Source organism: Rana temporaria, chromosome 1 (assembly GCF_905171775.1).
Source record: "Rana temporaria chromosome 1, aRanTem1.1, whole genome shotgun sequence".
Lineage (NCBI taxonomy): Eukaryota > Metazoa > Chordata > Amphibia > Anura > Ranidae > Rana > Rana temporaria.
Window position 1 is genome coordinate 349,598,947 of NC_053489.1, and position 20,000 is coordinate 349,618,946.

Here is a 20,000-nt window from a genome sequence, read left to right on the forward strand (position 1 = left end):
GGTAACCAAAAAAATAAATCTACTAGATGCTGCATAAAACCTTTGCAAGCATTTTACAGGATAAACGGAGCAGATTCAAGAAGGTCTGGAACCCATTGATGCATCACATCCAGTCCCCCTACTTGAGTATGGGATTTGGCTGTAGGCTTGCCACTAGACACCTGATCTGACCCCACAGATCCCTATAATGTTTTCCTGTATATGTATGTCAGTAGTGCTCTAGAGTATTTTTCATGGAGTGTCTGCACCACATTTTGTCAAATGTTTATGAAACAATTTCTTGGGGGAAAGAAAAAAAAACATGACAGAAAAAAGTTTGAAGAGTGAATAAAACGTAAACACACATATTGCAGTAAAGCAAGGGTGTACCCAAGAACTCCAAGTATTGGAAAAAAACATTAAACTAAACTAAACTAAACTAAACTAAACTAAACGGAGCTCCAAGCTTAAAGGGTCACTAAAGGAAAACATTTGTTTTGCTGAAATGACTGTTTACAGGGTATAGAGACATAAAAGTTAACCGATTCCTTTTAAAAATAGATTAAATTCAATCATATAATGTGCCTCTAGTTTCACTTACGGTTTTAAACTGGTTTCATGTTTATGTGAAGTAAAGAGACCCACAGAACAAAAACAAACAAATCCAGGGCAGTGTTTTGTTTTTAAAATGAATCTGATTGGTTCTGAGGAGTTTTAGACACACAGTAATGACAGCTTAGACCACAGTGAAAATCTCCCAGTACTATGGTTATAAGGAGCCAGACAAGCAGGAAGTGTGGAGATCACAGCAGAATTACAGCAACTTCAAAGCAAAAACGAACAATAATGACATGAAACCAGTACTGCAGTAAGGTAAAGGAAGCCATTTAGCGTAAATTTTTTTTCCTTTAGTGATCCTTTAAAATCATACCTTCAGTCTTTTTTTTTTTTTTTTTTTTCAACTTTCAAACTATTAAATCTTCTTCCCTTGTCGTTTTAACTTTGGATAGTAAAACATTATTCTGCCAGTAAATACCTTAAAAACAGCCCACTTCCTGTTTCTGGTCTGGGAAAAAGCCTAAGGCTTAGGAGATCATGCACAGCTCTGTCATGAAGGGAGGGGGGATGAGTCATAAGAGGACCAATGAGAGCTGCAGGGGGTGGAGAGCAGGCAGAAGCTTCAGGTGCCCACAGTTAAAATGGATGCAGCCAGACTCGGTGGAGGGAGATTTCTGCAGCATATTTGGCAAGTACAGAATCACAGTATATATATATATGCAAAGTGGTTGGAGGGAAGCTTCAGAATGGCAAAGATGATTTTTTTTTTTTTAATAAATTATGTGAGCAGATAACTGTTAAGACCTACTGTTTTAAACTGCTTTATAAAACCATATTATACACAACTGCCACTTTCAATATTGTACATGCATCAAAAAAGCATGGAAAGTAGGTTATATGGCTTTCAATGGCACAGTTCACACCAGAGCTTGCAAAGTCAGCGAGTTCCAGTTGAGGAAAAAAAAATTAAAAAAATATAGAACAATTTTGCATTTTTATCCTGCATTGGAATGTTGAATAACGCATGAAAAACACACTGGAACACACATGTCCTTATTTAAAAATGAAGGGGAAAAAAAAAAAAAAAAAAAAAGAAGAAGAGGGAGAGGAATGCACTGGACTGCATCAAAAACACACATCCAAAAAAGCACCTGGAACGCAGCTGGACTGCGTTTCTATGGTGTGAACTGGCCCTAACAGTGTTATACTGCAGTTTTTCAGTCTGTTGTCCTTGGTTAAACAAAGGCAGGGCAAATATGCTTACCTGTGCTCCTCTAACAAGAGGTGGCATAACTATCTGGTTTGATTGCTTGGCCGTCTGTTGTCCACCTCGTACCAGAGGTGGTGGTATGACTGTGCCAGAGATGCGCGATGTCACCTGCAAGAGCAGACTAAGTGAACTTCCTTTGCTCCTTTGACAAGTACTCATTTCATACAATAAAAACAGAAGTTATGTAAAACTGAAATACAAATAAAAACTCCCATAGAAGGATCACTGAATCATATGTTTTTACCTTCTGTGGGGCAGTCTCCTTCTGGATTTGACTCTGACGGAGTTTTTTAAGTAGCACCAGTTTTGCTTCTTCTAACCGTAATTCTTCTTTTAGCTGCTTGATAATCCGTTCTCTTTCTTCAGGGCTGCTTTTCTGCAAAAGCTACAGAGAAACAGCAAAAGATGCATGTCAGATTTAAATTGGCTAAAACAATAAATCTTACCCAGATTTATTACTTAGATATAAAAAAAAAATACACATTCTAGGAACAAATGTTTTGGGACCCTTCAAACAAATGCGTTTTTTGCAGCTTAAAAAAAGTATACCCAACATTTCATATGCCTGCTGTACCATGTACCTGTATGAAAAGTATCCTGTTCTCTTTGTATTGTTTACTTTGTCTAAAATCCCTGGTGTGCCTCCCAGTCCCTCTGCTTTCCTATAAAAACTGACCACACTAAGCGGAACACACCATGGTCAGTTCTCTAGCTATATTGGGAACTCAGCCTGCTCACCTCCACAGGCTTCTGGGAAGAGCAGTGTACTGCTGCTTTCCTTCCCCTAGTTTTTATGCAGCCGTGAAAACAGGGAATGCGATACAAAAAAACATTTTTATATCCTTACATAAAATGTTTTTTCTATTTTTAACGGAATGGGTTGTTTTACAAGGTGATCATTTACAATAATTTTAAAGCTCACCAAAACCGCAGTAAAAATATTCCCCATTAAATCCTATGGCACGCTTCACACCAGTGCACTGTGGGTGCGGTAACTTTTGAAAAGTACAGCATGCTGCATCTTTGGCATCCTGCTTCAAAAGCGCACCTTTCACTGAAATCAATGGGAAACCAAGATGTAGAAAGAAAAAGGGAAAAAAAAAAAAAAAAAAAAACACACCACACACTTTATACACACAAAGTATATATATATATATTTATATGGAGGAGCATTTTGCAAGATAGAAAGATGCAGCCTACTCACCAAAAAAGTTTCAGAATGTGGCTCTTTTGTTTTAGACAGACCATTCATCCGTGGACTGGAAGGTTCATTATCAGATAACACAATAACATCGTCAGGAGAAGGAACCCTCTTTTCCCTCTTCACCTCACTGAATGAAGAAAAACACAATAAAAAACTTAAATACAAGCATTTTGTTCACCAAAAAATGCATCAAAAACTTTATCTGCCCTGTTGAACTTCCTGGAGAAGTGTTGGTAAAACATAATACAGGTACTAAAAGCCAATTTAAAATAATAATGTAAAAAAAAAAAAAAAAAAATGGAGGCCCTTGACACTGTTACATTTAGGGCCACAGGATTAAGAGGTTGCACACCTTCAATTAAAAACAAATGTTCTTCATGTGCTTGTTTGTATACACTGATGCACAAACTCAGCACACTGCATTATAGATCCTGAAAAGCACAGTGAACCTGAATAAATTGTGTAGTTTAAGGCTATTCACAAGCAGGATTATTGAACATCAGCATGAACCAAACTCTGTGCAAATCTAGATGACATACAAGTTCTAAATATATTTCAATAGCTAGCAAATACTATGGGGCTCATTTGCGAACGAGTAGAGAATAAATTTTGGAAATGAATGCCAACTGCACTCCTCTTGGATCCACATGGGTTTAAAAGCGAACACTGCTTCATCCTATTTGCTAAACTCTGACCTGTCTCTTTGGTAAAATGAATCCAAAACGTACCAGATATTTTAATGACAGGATAAAAAAAAAAAAAAAAAAAAAAAATAGGATTTTTGTACTCACCGTAAAATCCATTTCTTTGAGTTCATGGACGGAGACACAGCAGCCTTTGACCTTAGGGTTATATCCGCTTCCTTCAGGAGAGTTAGGCAGAAACAAAGCACTTTAAGTGTTAACAACACTTTCCTCAGTGCAGCTCCTCCCAGGGGGCGTGGTCCCCCGGGTATAACCCACACCCTGCTCTAGCAGCTCCAGTTCCTAACAAGCAGTACAAACAGAAGGAGGGGTGGGTGCCGTGTCCGTCCATGAACTCAGAGAAATGGATTTTACGGTGAGAACAAAAATCCTATTTTCTCTTCCGTTCATGGACGGACACAGCAGCCTTTGACCTTAGGGACGTCCCCAAGCAGTGTAAAAAAAATTAGAGGGATGGGAAAACACTACAGCAAACCAAGCTTACACCCCAAACAAAACCGGAGTTACTCAACGGAGGAACTCCAACTATAAACTGCCGCCTGTAACACCTTGCGGCCGAAGGAGGCATCAGAAGATGCACTCACATCCACCATGTAAAACTTTGAAAAAGTGGGGACCGACGACCAGGTCGCTGCCTTACACACCTGCAACACAGGCTTGATGGCAGAAAGCCCAAGAGGCACCGATCGCCCTGGTCGAATGCGCCATAACCCGAAAGGGAGGCGCCCGCCCCTTCAGGGCATAGGCCTGAAGCACAACCTGTCGGATCCACCTAGAAATGGTGGCCGACGAGACTGCTAGACCCTTTTTGGGACCAGCCAACAACACGGACAGTGAGTCCAACTTCCGGAACGGAGCCGTAGCAGATAAGTACACTCGTAGGGCCCGAACCACATCCAGGGAATGTAAAGTGGCCTCCTTCTGGTTTTTCGGCTGAGGACATAAGGATGTAAGAACAATGTCCTCATTAATGTGAAAAGCCGAAACGACCTTCGGGAGAAAGGACTGCTGAGGTCGCAGTACCACCTTATCCTTATGGATGACCAAGTAGGGAGCCTTGCAAGACAAGGCTGCCAGTTCAGATACTCGTCTGATCGAGGTAATTGCTACCAGAAAAAAACACCTTCTGTGACAGTCAACAAAGGGATCTTTCGGATGTCCTCAAAGGGAGCATCCTGAAGCACCGAAAGGACTAAATTCAAGTCCCATGGGGGCAGCGGATGGCACACCGGAGGGGCCACATGTCGTACCCCCTGTACAAACGTACGCACCAAGGAGTGCGCCGCCAAGGGTCGCTGAAAGTAAACGGCCAGAGCCAAAATCTGACTCTTAACCGTACTCAAGGCGAGAGCCTGATCCACTCCCCGCTGTAAAAACAGCAGAATCCTGGACACTACGTAAGAACGAGGGTGCCACTTCATCTCCTCACACATAGAGATACAAACCATCCACGTACGATGATAAATCCAACGTGAGGTAGACTTCCGTGCACGCAGCATGGTAGAGACCACCGAGCCAGATAGGCCTCGGTCATTTAGAACCTGGCTCTCAACAGCCATGCCGTTAAGGCCAGCGACTGTAAATCAGGGAGGAAGATCGGACCCTGCGACAGAAGATCTTCTCTCAAGGGTAGACGCCAGGGGACGTCTGCCACCAGACGCACCAGGTCCGCGTACCAGGAGCGGCGCGGCAAGTCTGGGGCGATCAGGATTGTCGGAATCCCCTCAGCTTCCACTCTGCGCAGCAGGCGAGGAAGAAGTTTCAGAGGAGGGAAGGCATAAATCAGGCGATAGTGACCCCAAGGTGCCACCAACGCTTCTGACGCATCCGCCCAGGGGTCCTTTGACCTGGCCATGAACCGTGGCACCTTCCGATTGAGGCGGGACGCTAGAAGGTCCACGTCTGGAGTGTCCCACTTTCGGCACAGACTCTGAAACACCTCCGGGTGAAGTGACCACTCTCCTTGGTCTAGTCTAGTGTTTGGCGACTTAGGAAGTCGGCTTGCCAATTGTGTACTCGCGGAATGTACACGGCCGACAGAGCCGGAACGGACCTTTCGGTCCACCGAAGGATGTGCGCGACCTCCGTCGCTGCAGCCGAACTCCGTGTGCCTCCCTGATGATTGACGTCGGACTGGATCCTGACCGGTCTGCCCTGCAGCTCCAGGGACCACCTAGCAAGGCACAGCTTGATTGCTCGGAGCTCCAGGACATTGATCGAAAGGCGGGACTCCGCTTGAGTCCAGCGCCCCTGGGCTGACTAGGTGCCCCAAACGCCCCCCCCAGCCGGAGAGGCTGGCATACGTCGTGACCACTGTCCATTGGCACGGCAGAAAAGACTTCCTGGTCCGAAGCACCGGAGACGTCAGCCACCATACCAGGGAAGACCTGACCAGTTGACTCAACGGAATCTGGTAATCCAGAGAAGACGGGAGCTTGTCCCAACATGACAGAATCTCCTTCTGTAGTTCCCTGGTGTGGAATTGGGCATAAGGCACAGCCTCGAAAGAGGCCACCATCAGACCCTCAACCCTCATGCAGAATCGAAGAGACGACCACTTCTGGGTCAACAACTGCTGTACAGCAGAATGCAGCGTCTGGAGTTTTTCTGTTGGGAGAAAAACTCTCGCCTCTGTGGAATCCAGGACTAGTCCTAGGTATTCCAGACGCAGAGACGAAACCAACACCGACTTCTGGATATTCAGAAGCCAGCCGAACTCTTGAAGAGTCCGACACGTGATAGACGACGTCCTCTTCCAACTCTGAGCCTAAGGAAGCTCTCAGGAGAAGGTCGTCCAGATATCCCACGATAGCGATCCCTCGCTGTCTCAGCAGGGCCAGTATCGGGGCAAGCACCTTGTTGAAAACCCATGGTGCCGAGGCCAGGCCGAACGTGAGGGCCACAAATTTAAAGTGGTCCTCTCCAATCGCAAAGCGCAGAAACCTCTGGTGCTTCGTGCATATGGGAACATGTAGGTATGCGTCCATGATATCCAAGGACGCCATGAAGTCCCCCCGATGGAGTGCTGCTATTACCGAGCGAAGCGACTCCATCCGGAATTTTTGCACTTTGACAAAGAAAATGAGGGCCTTGAGGTCCAGGATTGGACGGACCCCTTCCTTCTTGGGTACTACGAACAGATTGGAGTAAAACCCCTGAAACCGTTCCAACGAGGGAACTGGTACAATCACCCCCCTGACCAGAAGATCCTGGACAGCCCCTAACAGAGCCTGCCGGCGAACCGGAGGAAGCTAGGAGGTTGGAAGGAAAGAATCTGTTTGGTGGACAAGAGAGAAACTTTCTTGTACCCCGAGGAAACTACTTCTCAAATCCAACGGTCGGAGAGGAGACCTCCACCGAGCCGCAAATTCACGAGAAACGGGCAGGGGCAGACCTTCATGCGGAAGCAGGTTTGTCCGCAGGCTTGCGGAACCAGGGGCGCTTCTGCCCTGCAGCGGGCGCCTTGGCACCTTGCACACTTTTTTCCGCCGCACGAAAAAAACGCTTTGGGGTAGTAAAAGAGGGCCCTTGCCTACGGCGAGGCTCCTTGCCCTTCCCAGACTGTGGGAGCAGTGTGCTCTTACCACCAGTGGCATCCTTAATGATTTCATCCAGGGATGCCCCCAAAAAGCCCCTCACCCTTAAAGGGCAAATCCACCAAGGCCTTCTTGGAGGATTGGTCCGTAGACCAGCATTTCAGCCACACAAGGCGGCGTAGTACCACCGCATAGGCGGAGGCTCTGGAAAGCAAGGGAAGCGTATCCAGGGGCGACTCACAGACACATTTTAGACCCTGAACCAACTGTTCAGCCAGGTCCTTGCAGGTCTCGGAAGCATCCTGCTCCTCCAGCTTCTGCAGCAACAACTTTGCCCGTTCAGTCAGTGTCTGCGACACCAGAGACCCGGCCACAACCGGCCTCACAGCCGAACCCACAACTGTGAACATAGGAGAGTGGAGGTTGTGGCCCGCTCTATCGGTGGGGTCCGTAAAAGCGGGAGCCCCTTCCACAGGCAATGTGGTGGCTTTACTCAGTCTGGACACGGGAGGGTCCACTGATGGAGGAGAGACCCACGTTTTCAAAAAGTCCTCCTCAAAGGGATAACGGACCGCAAAGTTTTTGGGAACAGCAAAAACTCTGGCGTGTCCCATTCCTTACATAGCAATTGTTCCAAATATGGAATACAGGGAAATACTTTTGCGGTGCTAGGCGGTTTGTGGAACCCAAAAGGGACCGGCAAATCTGGTGCCCCCGCCAAATCCTCAAGTTTATGAGTATCACGCACCGCAGAAATAAGAGCTCCAACAAATTGTAAAAAGGGAGACCCAATTGGTAAAGTGTCATAGGCTGCTTGAGGCCCAGTGGCATCAATAAACATAGGTCAAAGGAAAAGGGGTTGGGACTTTCACGGCACTGATAGGAGACCAAATAGGTATAAAAAACAATATTTATTTACATAAAACAAATTACTTAGAAGTAGGCAGAACAACCCACCGGTCACCTCCTGGCTGCAAAAATAGAAGCAGAGGCCTCCCAGGGACTCACCACCCCACCCGGCTGCAGAGAGAGCTGAAAACCAGAGGTGTGCTCTGATGTGCTGGCTGTGCTGCGTCTGTCACCTCAGGGAAGATTTGCGGCGTTTTGAAGTGCTAAAACTGACACAAGAGGCCAAGACATTTCCAAGATGGCCGCTGTATGAGGTAAAAATCACCAGCGGGCTACAGGAAAATGGCCGCCAAGCTATGTAAACTGCGACCACGGCAAAATGGCGGCCGTGGCGCAGTTTAAATTCCCCAGTGATGCACCAAACACCTCTCACTACACAGCAGCACCCCCCAGAGTAAAAGCACAGTCCCCCACAACACACGGGTCCCAGATGGTAATAAAGAAGCCCCAGGAAGCCCCCCCTCACAGTCACTATCCAGTCTGGGGAAGGAGGGAGAGGAAAGGGAGAGAGGAAAGCAGGGCGGATCCTCAGTCGACCTCCCCAGGGAAAACACCAGCCATACCACCTTGCCAGGGCAAGGGGCCACTACTGGCTGGAGGTATCCCGGACAGAACCAACGTCCACTAGCGGCATGGCTGTCGGCCATAGAGACCGGTCATATGTGTGTCCTGGAACATGTAGTTCCCCGGCCGCCCCTGGAGCCTGTCGTGGACAACCCAGAGCTGAGGGCCGGCACATGCTCGAAGGCAGAACATGGGGGGGACAACAAGAGTCAAGACCCAGCCTGTCACCCAGTCGGCTGTTGATAGAAGAATCACAGGATTCAAAATGCAAGAACAAAATAATAAAAAAGGAAAAAATTTGCAAAAAAATCTCCAGAGTACAGGAACTCCAGAGTGCAAAACAGGGCAAAAGAATGAACCAAAAAAAAAGGGGGGGGGGGGGAACGTATACCTAAGAAAAAACGGGTGTACGTGTTGGGCAAGCTTTTTGTGGTCATCTGTCTACACGTTGGAGACCGCCTCCAACTTCTTGTGTGGTCACCTGGGCAGGAATTGAATAAGGCACTTCAAATAAAAAACAGGCTTCTTATGAAGTCTGACTTTTTGATAACCGTGCTGGAGGCTACAAAATTCTTGTCAGGGTTTTTGTTGTTCACTTACTTCTGTTGCAATGACCACACAAGATGTGATGAGGCATCTCCCCACCAAAAAGACAGGAACACGCCTAACAATACAATGCATACAAAATACATTTTGTACAAAGTCCACACAGAAACAAGAATCGTTTTTCTACTTATGGTGCTGAAGTATCCTTTATAAATAGCTTCAGAAAACATTGACATATGTCCTCCCCTCACATTCGTTCATCTGTAGCTCTCCCTGGGATTACCCACATGGGAATGCATAGGCTTCAAAACATGAGAACAAAAGGAAATGCACAAGTAACACACTTTATTCAATTTAAAAGATAAATAAAATGCACACACATTAACCAGATAAGGCCTTTATCCAATTGCAGACCACAATACGAATATATACGTTGCAGTCTGCAAGTGGTTTACAGGGATTATGGCTGAAGATATCAGTCATAATCCCAGTATCGGTTTTTTTTTGCAACCAGCGGCTGGCCCTCACCTGAAATAGTTACGAGCAACTGGAATGGTTTACGAAGCGGCAGGAGGGGACGTCCATAGTCAAACAAAGAGTTCATCTTTGATCGCCTCTATGGCCTTGAAGGACCGAAGCGACATCACTTCCACTACAGGCTGGAAGTAAATAATCCTTTATTTAAAAAGCAAGTAGTTCCCACATGTATTTTTTTTTTATTTATTTTTTTGATCTTCTGCTTTTAAAAAAAATGTAAAGGAGACTTGGGGTCATAAAGAGAACCTGTTACTCTTAGTTCTATTACATGGGATGTTTACATTTCTTGTAAAAGGAAGCAGCGATCCAAAAAAATAAAAAAACAGATAAAAATACATTGCGCACAAATATGTAAATTAGGAATATTGTGTTTTGTTCAATTCATTATTCAGTGCATTTTTCCCCTAAAAAAAAAGGGTGTTTACAAATACTGTGAGACACAAAAAAAAGAATTTGGTACAATGGTTATTTTTTTTCCTAGGGTCTCTGCAAAAAAAAAAAAAACATCTGTAAACAAAAAGTGCCAGAAAAAGCCTGGTCAGCAAGTGGTTACGCATCCCATGTAGATCACAGAAGAATCCCGGCTAGGGCTACAATGTGTATTATTACAGCCTCTCTTGCTGCAGGCAGCCAGGGGATATACAGGTGAAACTCAAAAAAATTGAATAATCGTGCAAAAGTGCATTTAATTCACTAATACAACTAAAAAGGTGAAACTAATATATGAGATAGACTCATTACATGCAAAGCAAGATGGTCCAAGCCGTGATTTGTCATAATTGTGAGGATTATGGCTTGCAGCTCATGAAAACCCCAATTCCACAATCTCAGAAAATTCGAATATTGTGAAAAGGTGCAATATTCTAGGCTCAAGGTGTCCCACTCTAATCAGATAATTAAGCCATAACACCTACAAAGGGTTCCTGAGCCTTTAAATCAAGGGTGCAAACTCAAATTTTAATCGTGGGCCGCATCAGCATTTATTGCCCTCAAAAGGGCTGGTTGTATTAGATGTCCAGCGCATCCCCTCCCCTTATATTGGATGTCAAGAGCCACTCCACCATCAGAAGTTGAGTCCCCCACTCTCCCTTCCATCACAGTGCACCCCCCTAATCTTATGCTGCTGCTGGCAAGAATCTGTATGCATTGCTTGAAAGCAGAAATAAAGGTCTGGAGAGGAGGACCATAGCTCTCATGCTGCTGAAGAGGTGCGAGAGCCACATGAAATGGCCTGGAGGGATCGCTACCTGTGCTTTAAATGGTCTCTCAGTCTGGTTCAGTGGGAATCACAATCATGGGAAAGACTGCTGGCCTAACAGCTGTGCAGAAAACCATCATTGACACCCTCTATAAGGAGGGAAACCCTCAAAAAAGGCAATTGCAAAAGAAATGGGATGTTCCCAAAGTGCTGTATCAAAGCACATTACTGGAAAGTTGAAGGGAAAAGTGTGGAAGAAAAAAGGTGTAAAAGCAGCAGTGATGACCACAGAATGGAGAGGATTGTCAGGAAAAGGCCATTCAAAAGTGTTGGGGGACTTTCACAAGGAGTGGACTGAGGCTGGAGCCACCACACACAGACAGATTCTGGACATGGGCTTCAAATGTCATATTCCTCTTGTCAAGCCACTCCTGAACAACAAACATCAGAAGCGTCTTACCTGGGCTAAAGAAAAACAGACCTGGTCTGGTGCTCAGTGGTCCAAAGTCCTCTTTTCTGATCAGAGCAAATTTTGCATCTCATTTGGAAACCAAGGAGCCAGAGTATGGAAGAAGAATGGAGAGGCACACACTGCAAGATGCTTGAAGTCCAGTGTAAAGTTTCCACAGTCTGGGTTGATTCGGGGAGCCATGTCATCTGCTGGTGTTGGTCCAATGTGCTTCATTAAGTCCAGGGTCAACGCAGCCGTCTACCAGGAGATTTTGGAGCACTTCATGCTTCTTTCCGCAGACTAGCTGTATGGGGATGCCAAAAGCACCAAAACCTGGTTCAATGACCATGGGATTACTGTGCTTGATTGGCCAGAAAACTCGCCTGACCTGAACCAAAAGGGGAGAATCTATGGGGCATTGCCAAGAGAAAGATAAGAGACCAAACAATGCAGAAGAGCTGAAGGCCGCTACTGAAGCATCCTGGTCTTCCATAGCAGTGCCACAGGCTGATAGCTTCCATGCCACACCGCACCGAGGCAGTAATTGCTGCAAAAGGGGCCCAAACTGAGTACATATGCATGCTTATAATTTTCAGGAGGTCCGATATGGTTCTATGTACAATCCTTGTTTTATTGGTTGCATGTAATATTCAAATTTTTTGCTGCAAGCCATAATCATCACAATTATGACAAATCACGGCTTGAACTATCTTGCTTTGCATGCAATGAGTCTATCTCATATATTAGTTTCACCTTTTAAGTTGCATTAGTGAAATTAACTTTTGCACGATATTCAAAATTCTGAGTTTCCCCTGTAAACACATTTACATTTACTCCCTGCTGGAGTATGTTCCACTATGGAGCTCACAAAGCACTGTCAGCGTATGTAGGATTCCTGGCTACTGCCTGATCAACCTTCCTGGGATGCCGTGACTACTCGCATTTCGTCAACGCGTGCCCTTTAAGGAGACTTGAGAAAGTTGGACATGCCCCCAAAAACGTGCATTTTTTGGTAAAGGTGAACTATGCCTTTACGATTGTCTGACCTTAAAGTATTATCCAACCACAGACTTTATATTGTTATCTCCGGTTACCTTTAGGCCTGACAAAGAGGGATCTGCCCCTGAAACATGTTTCCATGGTAACCGCCCCACTGTCCCGAGTATCCAGCACTTTTATACCCATCAGGAGTCACTGCAGCCTTCCTCTACCTGGTGGTTTTAACAGACAGGCACAGGAGTGCTTCCATCTACTAACCAGCCAGAAGATTTCACTCACCTGATGGAGGAAATCTTGCACTACTTTAGTGACACTGGGGTCCACTCCAAATGTAAAAGTAAATCAACAGAAGAGATATTATAATCCAATTTTTGGTGTGACCACCCTTTGCCTTCAAAACAACATCATTTCTTCTAGGTACACTTGCAGTTTTTGAAGGAACTTGGCAAGTAGGTTGTCCCAAACATTTTGGAGAACTAACCACAAAATCTTCTGTGGATGTAGGCTGCCTTAAATCCTTCTGTCTCTTCATGCAATCCCAGACAGACACGATGATGTTGAGATCAGGGCTCTGTAGGGGCCAAACCATCACTTCCAGGACTCCTTAGTCTTTATGCTTAAGATAGTTCTTAAAGACATCGGGCATGATTTATTAAAACTGGACAGTGCAAAATCTGGGGCAGCTTTGCATGGTAGCCAATCTGCTTCTAAGGCTGGCCACACATTGTCGAATTTCGAAAGAATTTTCTTCTGCAAATGTGTGCGTTTTGTGATCCGATGGTGCCACCATAGATTTCAAAATTCGACCAACCAAACCTTCAATTACACCTCATGTTGCTACAGAAAATTTGTGGCTGGGAATCTTTGCTTACCGGGAATTTTCTTTTCTTACACATGCCCATTTCTTTTTCGATTACATTTCTCGCACGATTCTTCCATCATTTATTAGAAAAATGGTTTGTTTTTCAAAAAATTTCTAACATGTCCGATTACTCAAATTCGATGGTCGCACGAAAATCGGCTGTTGCTGCAGCTCACTAATGGTGCGAAATACGAACAAAAACTTATTCGATTAGAGTTTCTAAAGAAAACTATTTCGAAATTCGACCCATGTTCAATTAAGCTTTGACAAACACCTGGAAGCCAATTGGTTTCTGTACATAGCTGCACTAGATATTGCATCAACCCCATAGTCTATGTTTGGGGTTGTTATCCTGATGCAGAATAAATTTGGGGCTAATCGCACGCCTCCCTGTTGGTATTGCACGATGGATAAGTATCTGCCTGCATTTCTCAGTATTGAGGACACCATTGATTCTGGTCAATTCTTCAGCACCATTTACAGAAATGCATTCTCAAACTTGCAAGGAACCTCCACCATGATTCACTGTTACCTGCAGACACGCATTGCACCAGTCTACAGCCCCTTGGCGAACAAACTGCCTCCTGCTACAGCCAAATCAAAATTTTGACTTGTCAGTCCAGAGCATCTGCAGCCATTTTTCTACATGCCAATTCCTATGTTTTTCTGCATAGTTGAGTCCCTTAGCATAGTTTCTCCTTTGGGGGGGTGCCACAATTCTTCAACGAAGACCACTTGGCCTGACTTCTTTGGACAGTAGATGGGTGTATGCGGGTCCCATTGGTTTCTACCCGTTTTGTGCCGATGGCACTCCTGGACAACTGCTGATGACAGGAAGTATGATGCCTCTTTCCTCCGCTGCATTAAAATTTCTCGGCCAACCACTGTGTCTACAGTCCACAATGTTTCTTTCTGCTTCTTCAAAAGAGCCTGAACAGCACGTTGAAATCTTAGCCTTGAATAGACCTTAGAAATGCAGTATAACCAACCTTGTGTCTTCTTGCTGTGCTCAGTCTTGCCATAGTAAAGCCCCACACGATCGGATATTCCGACAACAAATGTTGGATGGTCATGCTCTCAAATTGTCAGACAACAAATGGGTTCCATCAGATTATCCGATCATGTGTACACAAATCCCTGGACTAAAATCCAAAGTACATACACGCATGCTCCGAACCAATGCTAACCATCAGACAACAGTAGCAGACGTTGCCCAAAAGGTAGCGCTAAAGAACTCAACAACGTAGTTGTGTGTATGTTGGCTGAAAAAGTTCTGCCGTCTGAATGCAGAACAAGTTCACGGCCAACGCCCTCTGGACAAAACTCCACGGATTTGTCGGATGGAAGTGCGATCGTGTGTATGAGGCTTTAATCATACATTCGACTCTGAGCCAACAAAATCCCTGACATTGTGCAAGTGCAAAAAGTGTGCAAGTGTAAGAATTGGAGCTGGCATGAAGCCAAAAGCATGGTCACACCAAATATTGATTGGATTTTGATTTTTCTTATCCAATCAATTTGCTCACTTTTTTTTTTATCAATTTACAAAATGCAAACAATTAAAATTTATATTTTTGAAAAGCATTTTTACTTTACAGCATTTCTTCACACCTACCTAAAACTTTTGGACAGTACTGTGTGTGGGATGTTTAAAGTGATTGTAAAGTCTCCTTTTTTTCTATACAAATAAACATGTTATACTCGACTCCCGTGTGCAGTGGATTTGCACAGAGCAGTCTGGATCCTCCTCTTAGGTGCCTCTCCTGTGCTCTTGGCTCTCCTGTTGAGTGCCCTCACAGAAAGAAGCTTGCTATGGGAAACCTGAGCCAAGTCACAGCTCCCTGTGTCCATTCAGGCAGAGAGCCACGGCCTGGCCTCACACCCCCCCCCCTCTCTCTCTCTCTCTCTCTCTCCTGATTAGCAAGCTGACTTTGACCATCTCAGCCTATCAGCAGGAAGAGTCCGGGCCAAGACACTAGAGGACATCGCTGGACAGAGACGGGGCTCAGAAAGCTTTTTATTTTAATGCATAGAATTCATTAAGATAAAAAAAACTTGCGACTTTACAACCCTTTAAAAAAGGCACACACACCTTGTAACGGTTCACTACCATGTAACCCTGATGGTAAAGCTCATTTTAAGTTGAAAGTTGATATCTTTGCGAGTTATACTGCAAAACTTTAAGGCCTCGTACACACGACCAGACATGTCCGATGAAAACGGTCCGCGGACCGTTTTCATCGGACATGTCTGCTGGGATCTTTTGGTCTGATGTGTGTACATACCATCAGACCAAATTACCCGCAGACAGAATACGCGGTGACGTGGCGGCGACGTGCGCGAACCAGGAAGTTTAATGCTTCCACGCATGTGTCGAATCACTTTCGACGCATGCGTGGGATTTCGGGCCAGCGGACATGTCCGATGAGTCGTACTAACCATCGGACATGTCCGACGGACAGGCTCCAGCAGACAAGTTTCTTATGATGGTAAGAAACTTTTGTCCGCTGGAAACCTGTCTGCTAGGCCGGAAAACTATCCGGTAGGCCCTACACACGGTCGGACATGTCCGCGGAAACTGGTCCGACGGGCCAGTTTCAGCGGACATGTTCGGTCGTGTGTACAAGGCCTAATACAAATTATTAAACCATAAAAAGGCACACACCTGATCTGGTTAACGTGAGTGCATTAGATTTCTGTTTAATAAAGTTTTAGTGTGCTTTGCTTTCTTGTACAAATCCATTTAAAAATGCCAAATCCCTGGTGGCAAATTTTTATAAATGCCTATGAAGTGCACCATTACTGGAAAAAATATAGAAGGGAGCAAGCTTCCACCCGACATGGCAAGTAGTATTGACATTTGCATACGGAAAGTGTTTTTAAATTTCAGGCCTCCTCAGGTGCTAGTGAAGGCTTCTTAATGCACAGCAGTTTACTGCTATAGTCCAATTAGTGTGTTCCGCTGTGCTCCAGATGTGTACCATACAGAAAAAAAAAAGCAACATGTTGTACTTTTGTTGACTGCACTGGTGTGACCTAGGACTATTGGAATCCATTTTAAAACTATTGTCCATGCGTTTTTGATGCAGAATAAAAATGCACTGAACTGCATCTGGTGTGAACAAGCCCCATGTAAAAAAAAAAAAAAAAAAGTTACTTTGTAGAGTATGAAAAAAATCAAACAGGATGTGCAGCATTTTTACATGGAGTCACCTACCAGAGAATCAATTTCTACTGCAATGAACAGATAAATTATAAGCACCTTGCTTGGGGACCATATTAACAAACAGCTCTTCAGTCTGACATGAGAAATTAAGAGGCTGTTAAATTTTTCAGGTAACATGGCTTTAATCCTGCATGCTGGTATTGATAAAACTGTTCTATGCACCAGCTGCCAAACATTATTTGGAATGCGAAAAAAAAAAAAGGAGAAAGATTATATTTTCTCACTCAGATTTTCTGATGACAGACACCAAGCCTTATTATTTGTGAACAAAACACCAAACAAAAACACGTGACAGCACAGGCACAGCTTTGGAACTGGACAAGCACATAAAAAGCAAAGAAAATTGCTCAATTTCCCCAGTTAGTGTTGATGGGCGAGTCCGGCCTCCACGAATGTGCAAAATTCTAAAGCGCGACATGTTTGGCATAGATTTAGTTGGCGCAACATCTTTTATATTTTACCAAAAAATTGGCATAACTAGGATGGAATTCATTAAAATATGTTTTCTCCAAAAATAATTGCGTTAAAGTTGCTGCGCAAATACAGTTTGACAGAAAATTGCAAACGACCGCCATTTTATTCTCTGGGGTCTTTGCTAAAAAGCAAAAAAAAAAAAAAACGCATATATAATGTTTGGTGGTTCTACATTTTTTTTTTTTGCAAAAAGAATGATTTTTACATGTAGGAGAGAAGTGCTAGAATTGGTTAAGTTATGCATAGTAAGATTAGGGCAATATTTTTTTCTGGATTGCCGAATCCGGCGTAGTTACAAGTATATATGCAAAACTATTTTAAAAGTTACTCTTCCCATGTGCAAGCATCACGTTTTTGATGTAAATGCAGTGTTTAAACTTTGCCTGCTAAAATAACCTGTACACCCAAATAAATTACTTGTAAAATGTGTATACATTATAGGAACAGACCTCTAACCCCTTAAAGATTGCCTTGTAAGCTGTGAAAACATTCAGCTAAACACAAACTTTAACTGAACATGTTAACATGTCACAGCAGACTACATAAACCGATATCTACAGTGTTCCAATATTACCTTTTTGAGGTGCTCATATCCATTGGTTCATCTCCCGTCGGTACCTCCACTTTTATAGTTGCTTTCACCTCCCCACTTTTCAGCAGTCCAGGAACTTTGCCAGACTCTGTCTTTATCATAAGATCCCCATCTACAGGTCCTTTCTCCAGTTTGATTTTCTTATGGTCAACGTCATTTTGTGTCACCTCTCGTTCCAAAGCCCTTTTCTGGCTACGAGTCGTCCGGCATGGTTCATCTGCCATGTTGTCCTGCAAATAAATACCATGCATATGAATTACTACAATACAGACACTTGAATTATGTACGAGATCATTTTTGGCAAAAATCATTCATATGTTGCAGGTTTCTGACCTAGGCCCCAATGTCATACATCCCAGGAGAATTTGGGGGCTTTATTTTCATCTGAAAAAAAAGGGGGGGCCATCTCAGGCAAGATAGATTCCAGGAAGTAAATGCTACATTAATCATCTTCCCTTACTCAAGAAAGCCATGGCTTGAAATGCTAGGGTAGGGTTTTACGAAGTGATTTCTCAACAAGATCAAACATTTAAAGGGTCACTAAAGGAAAAAAATGTTTTAGCTGAAATGACTGTTTACAGGGTATAGAGACATAATAGTTAACCGATTCCTTTTAAAAATTATTAAAAATAGATAAAAAACAAATCATATAAATGTACCTACAGTTTAGTTTCGTTTTTGCCGTTTCCTGGTTCTCTGATGTACAGAGCCAGAAGAGCCAGGGCAGGGCAGTGAAGCTTTGTCTAAAACCCCTCAGCACCAATCCAGTTTCGTTTTACACACAGTAATCACACCTCCTTGATTAGTGACCACCGTGAGAAATCTCCCAGTACTGTGGTGATCAGGAAACAGACAACCAGGAAGTGTCCAGAACAGAGGAGAATTACAGCAACATCAAAGCAAAAACGAACAATGAGGACATGAAACCAGGACTGCAGTAAGGTAAAAGAAGCTATTTAGCTAAAAAAAAAAAAAATCCTTTAGTGACCCCAAGACATAAATGGATTTCAGGGTGGATTTGATTTAAATCATGTCTATGTAAATCACTAGTAAAAAGACTTGATTAAAAAAAAAAAAAAAAAAAGCAATGTCGTCTCTATCCTGCTCTTGACTCACCGACCGTCCCATTAACTTTATAGACGGCCGGTGATGCAGCAGTGACAAGGTGAGGGATGTGGCAGCAGCAGGTGAGTGGATGCCTGCTAACAGGTGCTGCCATGATGGATTTGAAAATGACAGGTGCTCTTTAACCACTTCCCACCCGGCGACGAGTTTTTACGGCCACAATGTGGCTCTAAAATTCCGGGAGGCCGTCTAGATATGGCCTCCGGCCACTGGGGGGTGCGTGAGCACCGCCGGCCTGCCGCGTCACTCAGGTGCCGATGCGCATGCCTGGCGGCCGCGATGTCCGCTAGGCACCCGCGATCGGCAGTCACAGAGACAGGGACATGGATCTCTGTGTGTAAACTGTCAGTGAGAGGAGACCAATGGTGTGTGGGGGCCGAATACTTTCGCAAGGCACTGTATACAGTAATCAGTGCATATTTATAGCACTGTACGCTGAATAAATGTGAATGTCCCAAAAATTTGTCAAAAGTGTCCAATGTGTCCGCCGCAATATCGCAGTCCTGACAAAAATCACAGATCGCCACCATTACTAGTAAAAAAATAATAATAAAAAAAAAAGTCATAATTCTATCCCCTATTTTGTAGGCACTATAACGTTTGCGCAAACCAATCACTGCTTACTGCGATTGTTATTTTTAACAAAAATATGTAGAAAAATACTTATCGGCCTCAACTGGATTGGATATTTATTATAGCAAAAAGTATATCACAAAAAATAAAACAGCAGATATGATCAAATACCACCAAAAGAAAGCTCTATTTGTGGGGGGGGGGGGGGGGGGGGGGGGGAGGACGGCAATTATGTTTGGGAGCCACGTCGCACAACCGCGCAAATGTCATTCAAAGCGTGACAGTGCTGAAAGCTGAAATTTCACCTGGGCAGGAAGGGGGTATATGTGTAACAGTAAGCAAGTGGTTAAAATGTAAGGACTTATTCTTGCTGGTAGTTAGAATCCATAATATTTGCAAACAAAATGAAGGTTTCCCATTTAGAATATTAAGCTGTCAGGTTAGTAAAACAGCGATATCAGAACCGATTTAATTATACAGTTTGTAGTGTACATAGATTTGCAAAACAATTGGATAAAGGAATATTTTATCATCATTACTGTGAACTTCTGTGAATGCATCATCAATGCAGTGCATGTTCTCTCAGCTTGCAAAGCTTGGATTCATTGAATGAGTTTACCAAAAATTTAAATATTACAGAAAATACAGCCTCATTTTACATAACTAAAGCTCAAATTTCATGCTGAATAAACT

At 43.9% G+C, this 20,000-nt stretch overlaps 1 protein-coding gene across 5 annotated transcripts in view; it reads right to left on the reverse strand.

The window, feature by feature from the left end:
• Positions 1 to 20,000, reverse strand: part of GATAD2A (GATA zinc finger domain containing 2A) — a 111,795-nt gene that overhangs the window by 22,058 nt on the left and 69,737 nt on the right. For all 5 annotated transcript variants that reach the window (XM_040320581.1, XM_040320586.1, XM_040320614.1 and 2 more), the window contains 4 exons: positions 17,592 to 17,839; positions 3,012 to 3,138; positions 2,052 to 2,192; positions 1,802 to 1,915 (listed from right to left, as the gene is read on the reverse strand). In XM_040320581.1, coding sequence (XP_040176515.1) covers positions 1,802 to 1,915; positions 2,052 to 2,192; positions 3,012 to 3,138; positions 17,592 to 17,839 — 630 coding nt within the window. The remainder of the gene's footprint in view (positions 1 to 1,801; positions 1,916 to 2,051; positions 2,193 to 3,011; positions 3,139 to 17,591; positions 17,840 to 20,000) is intronic.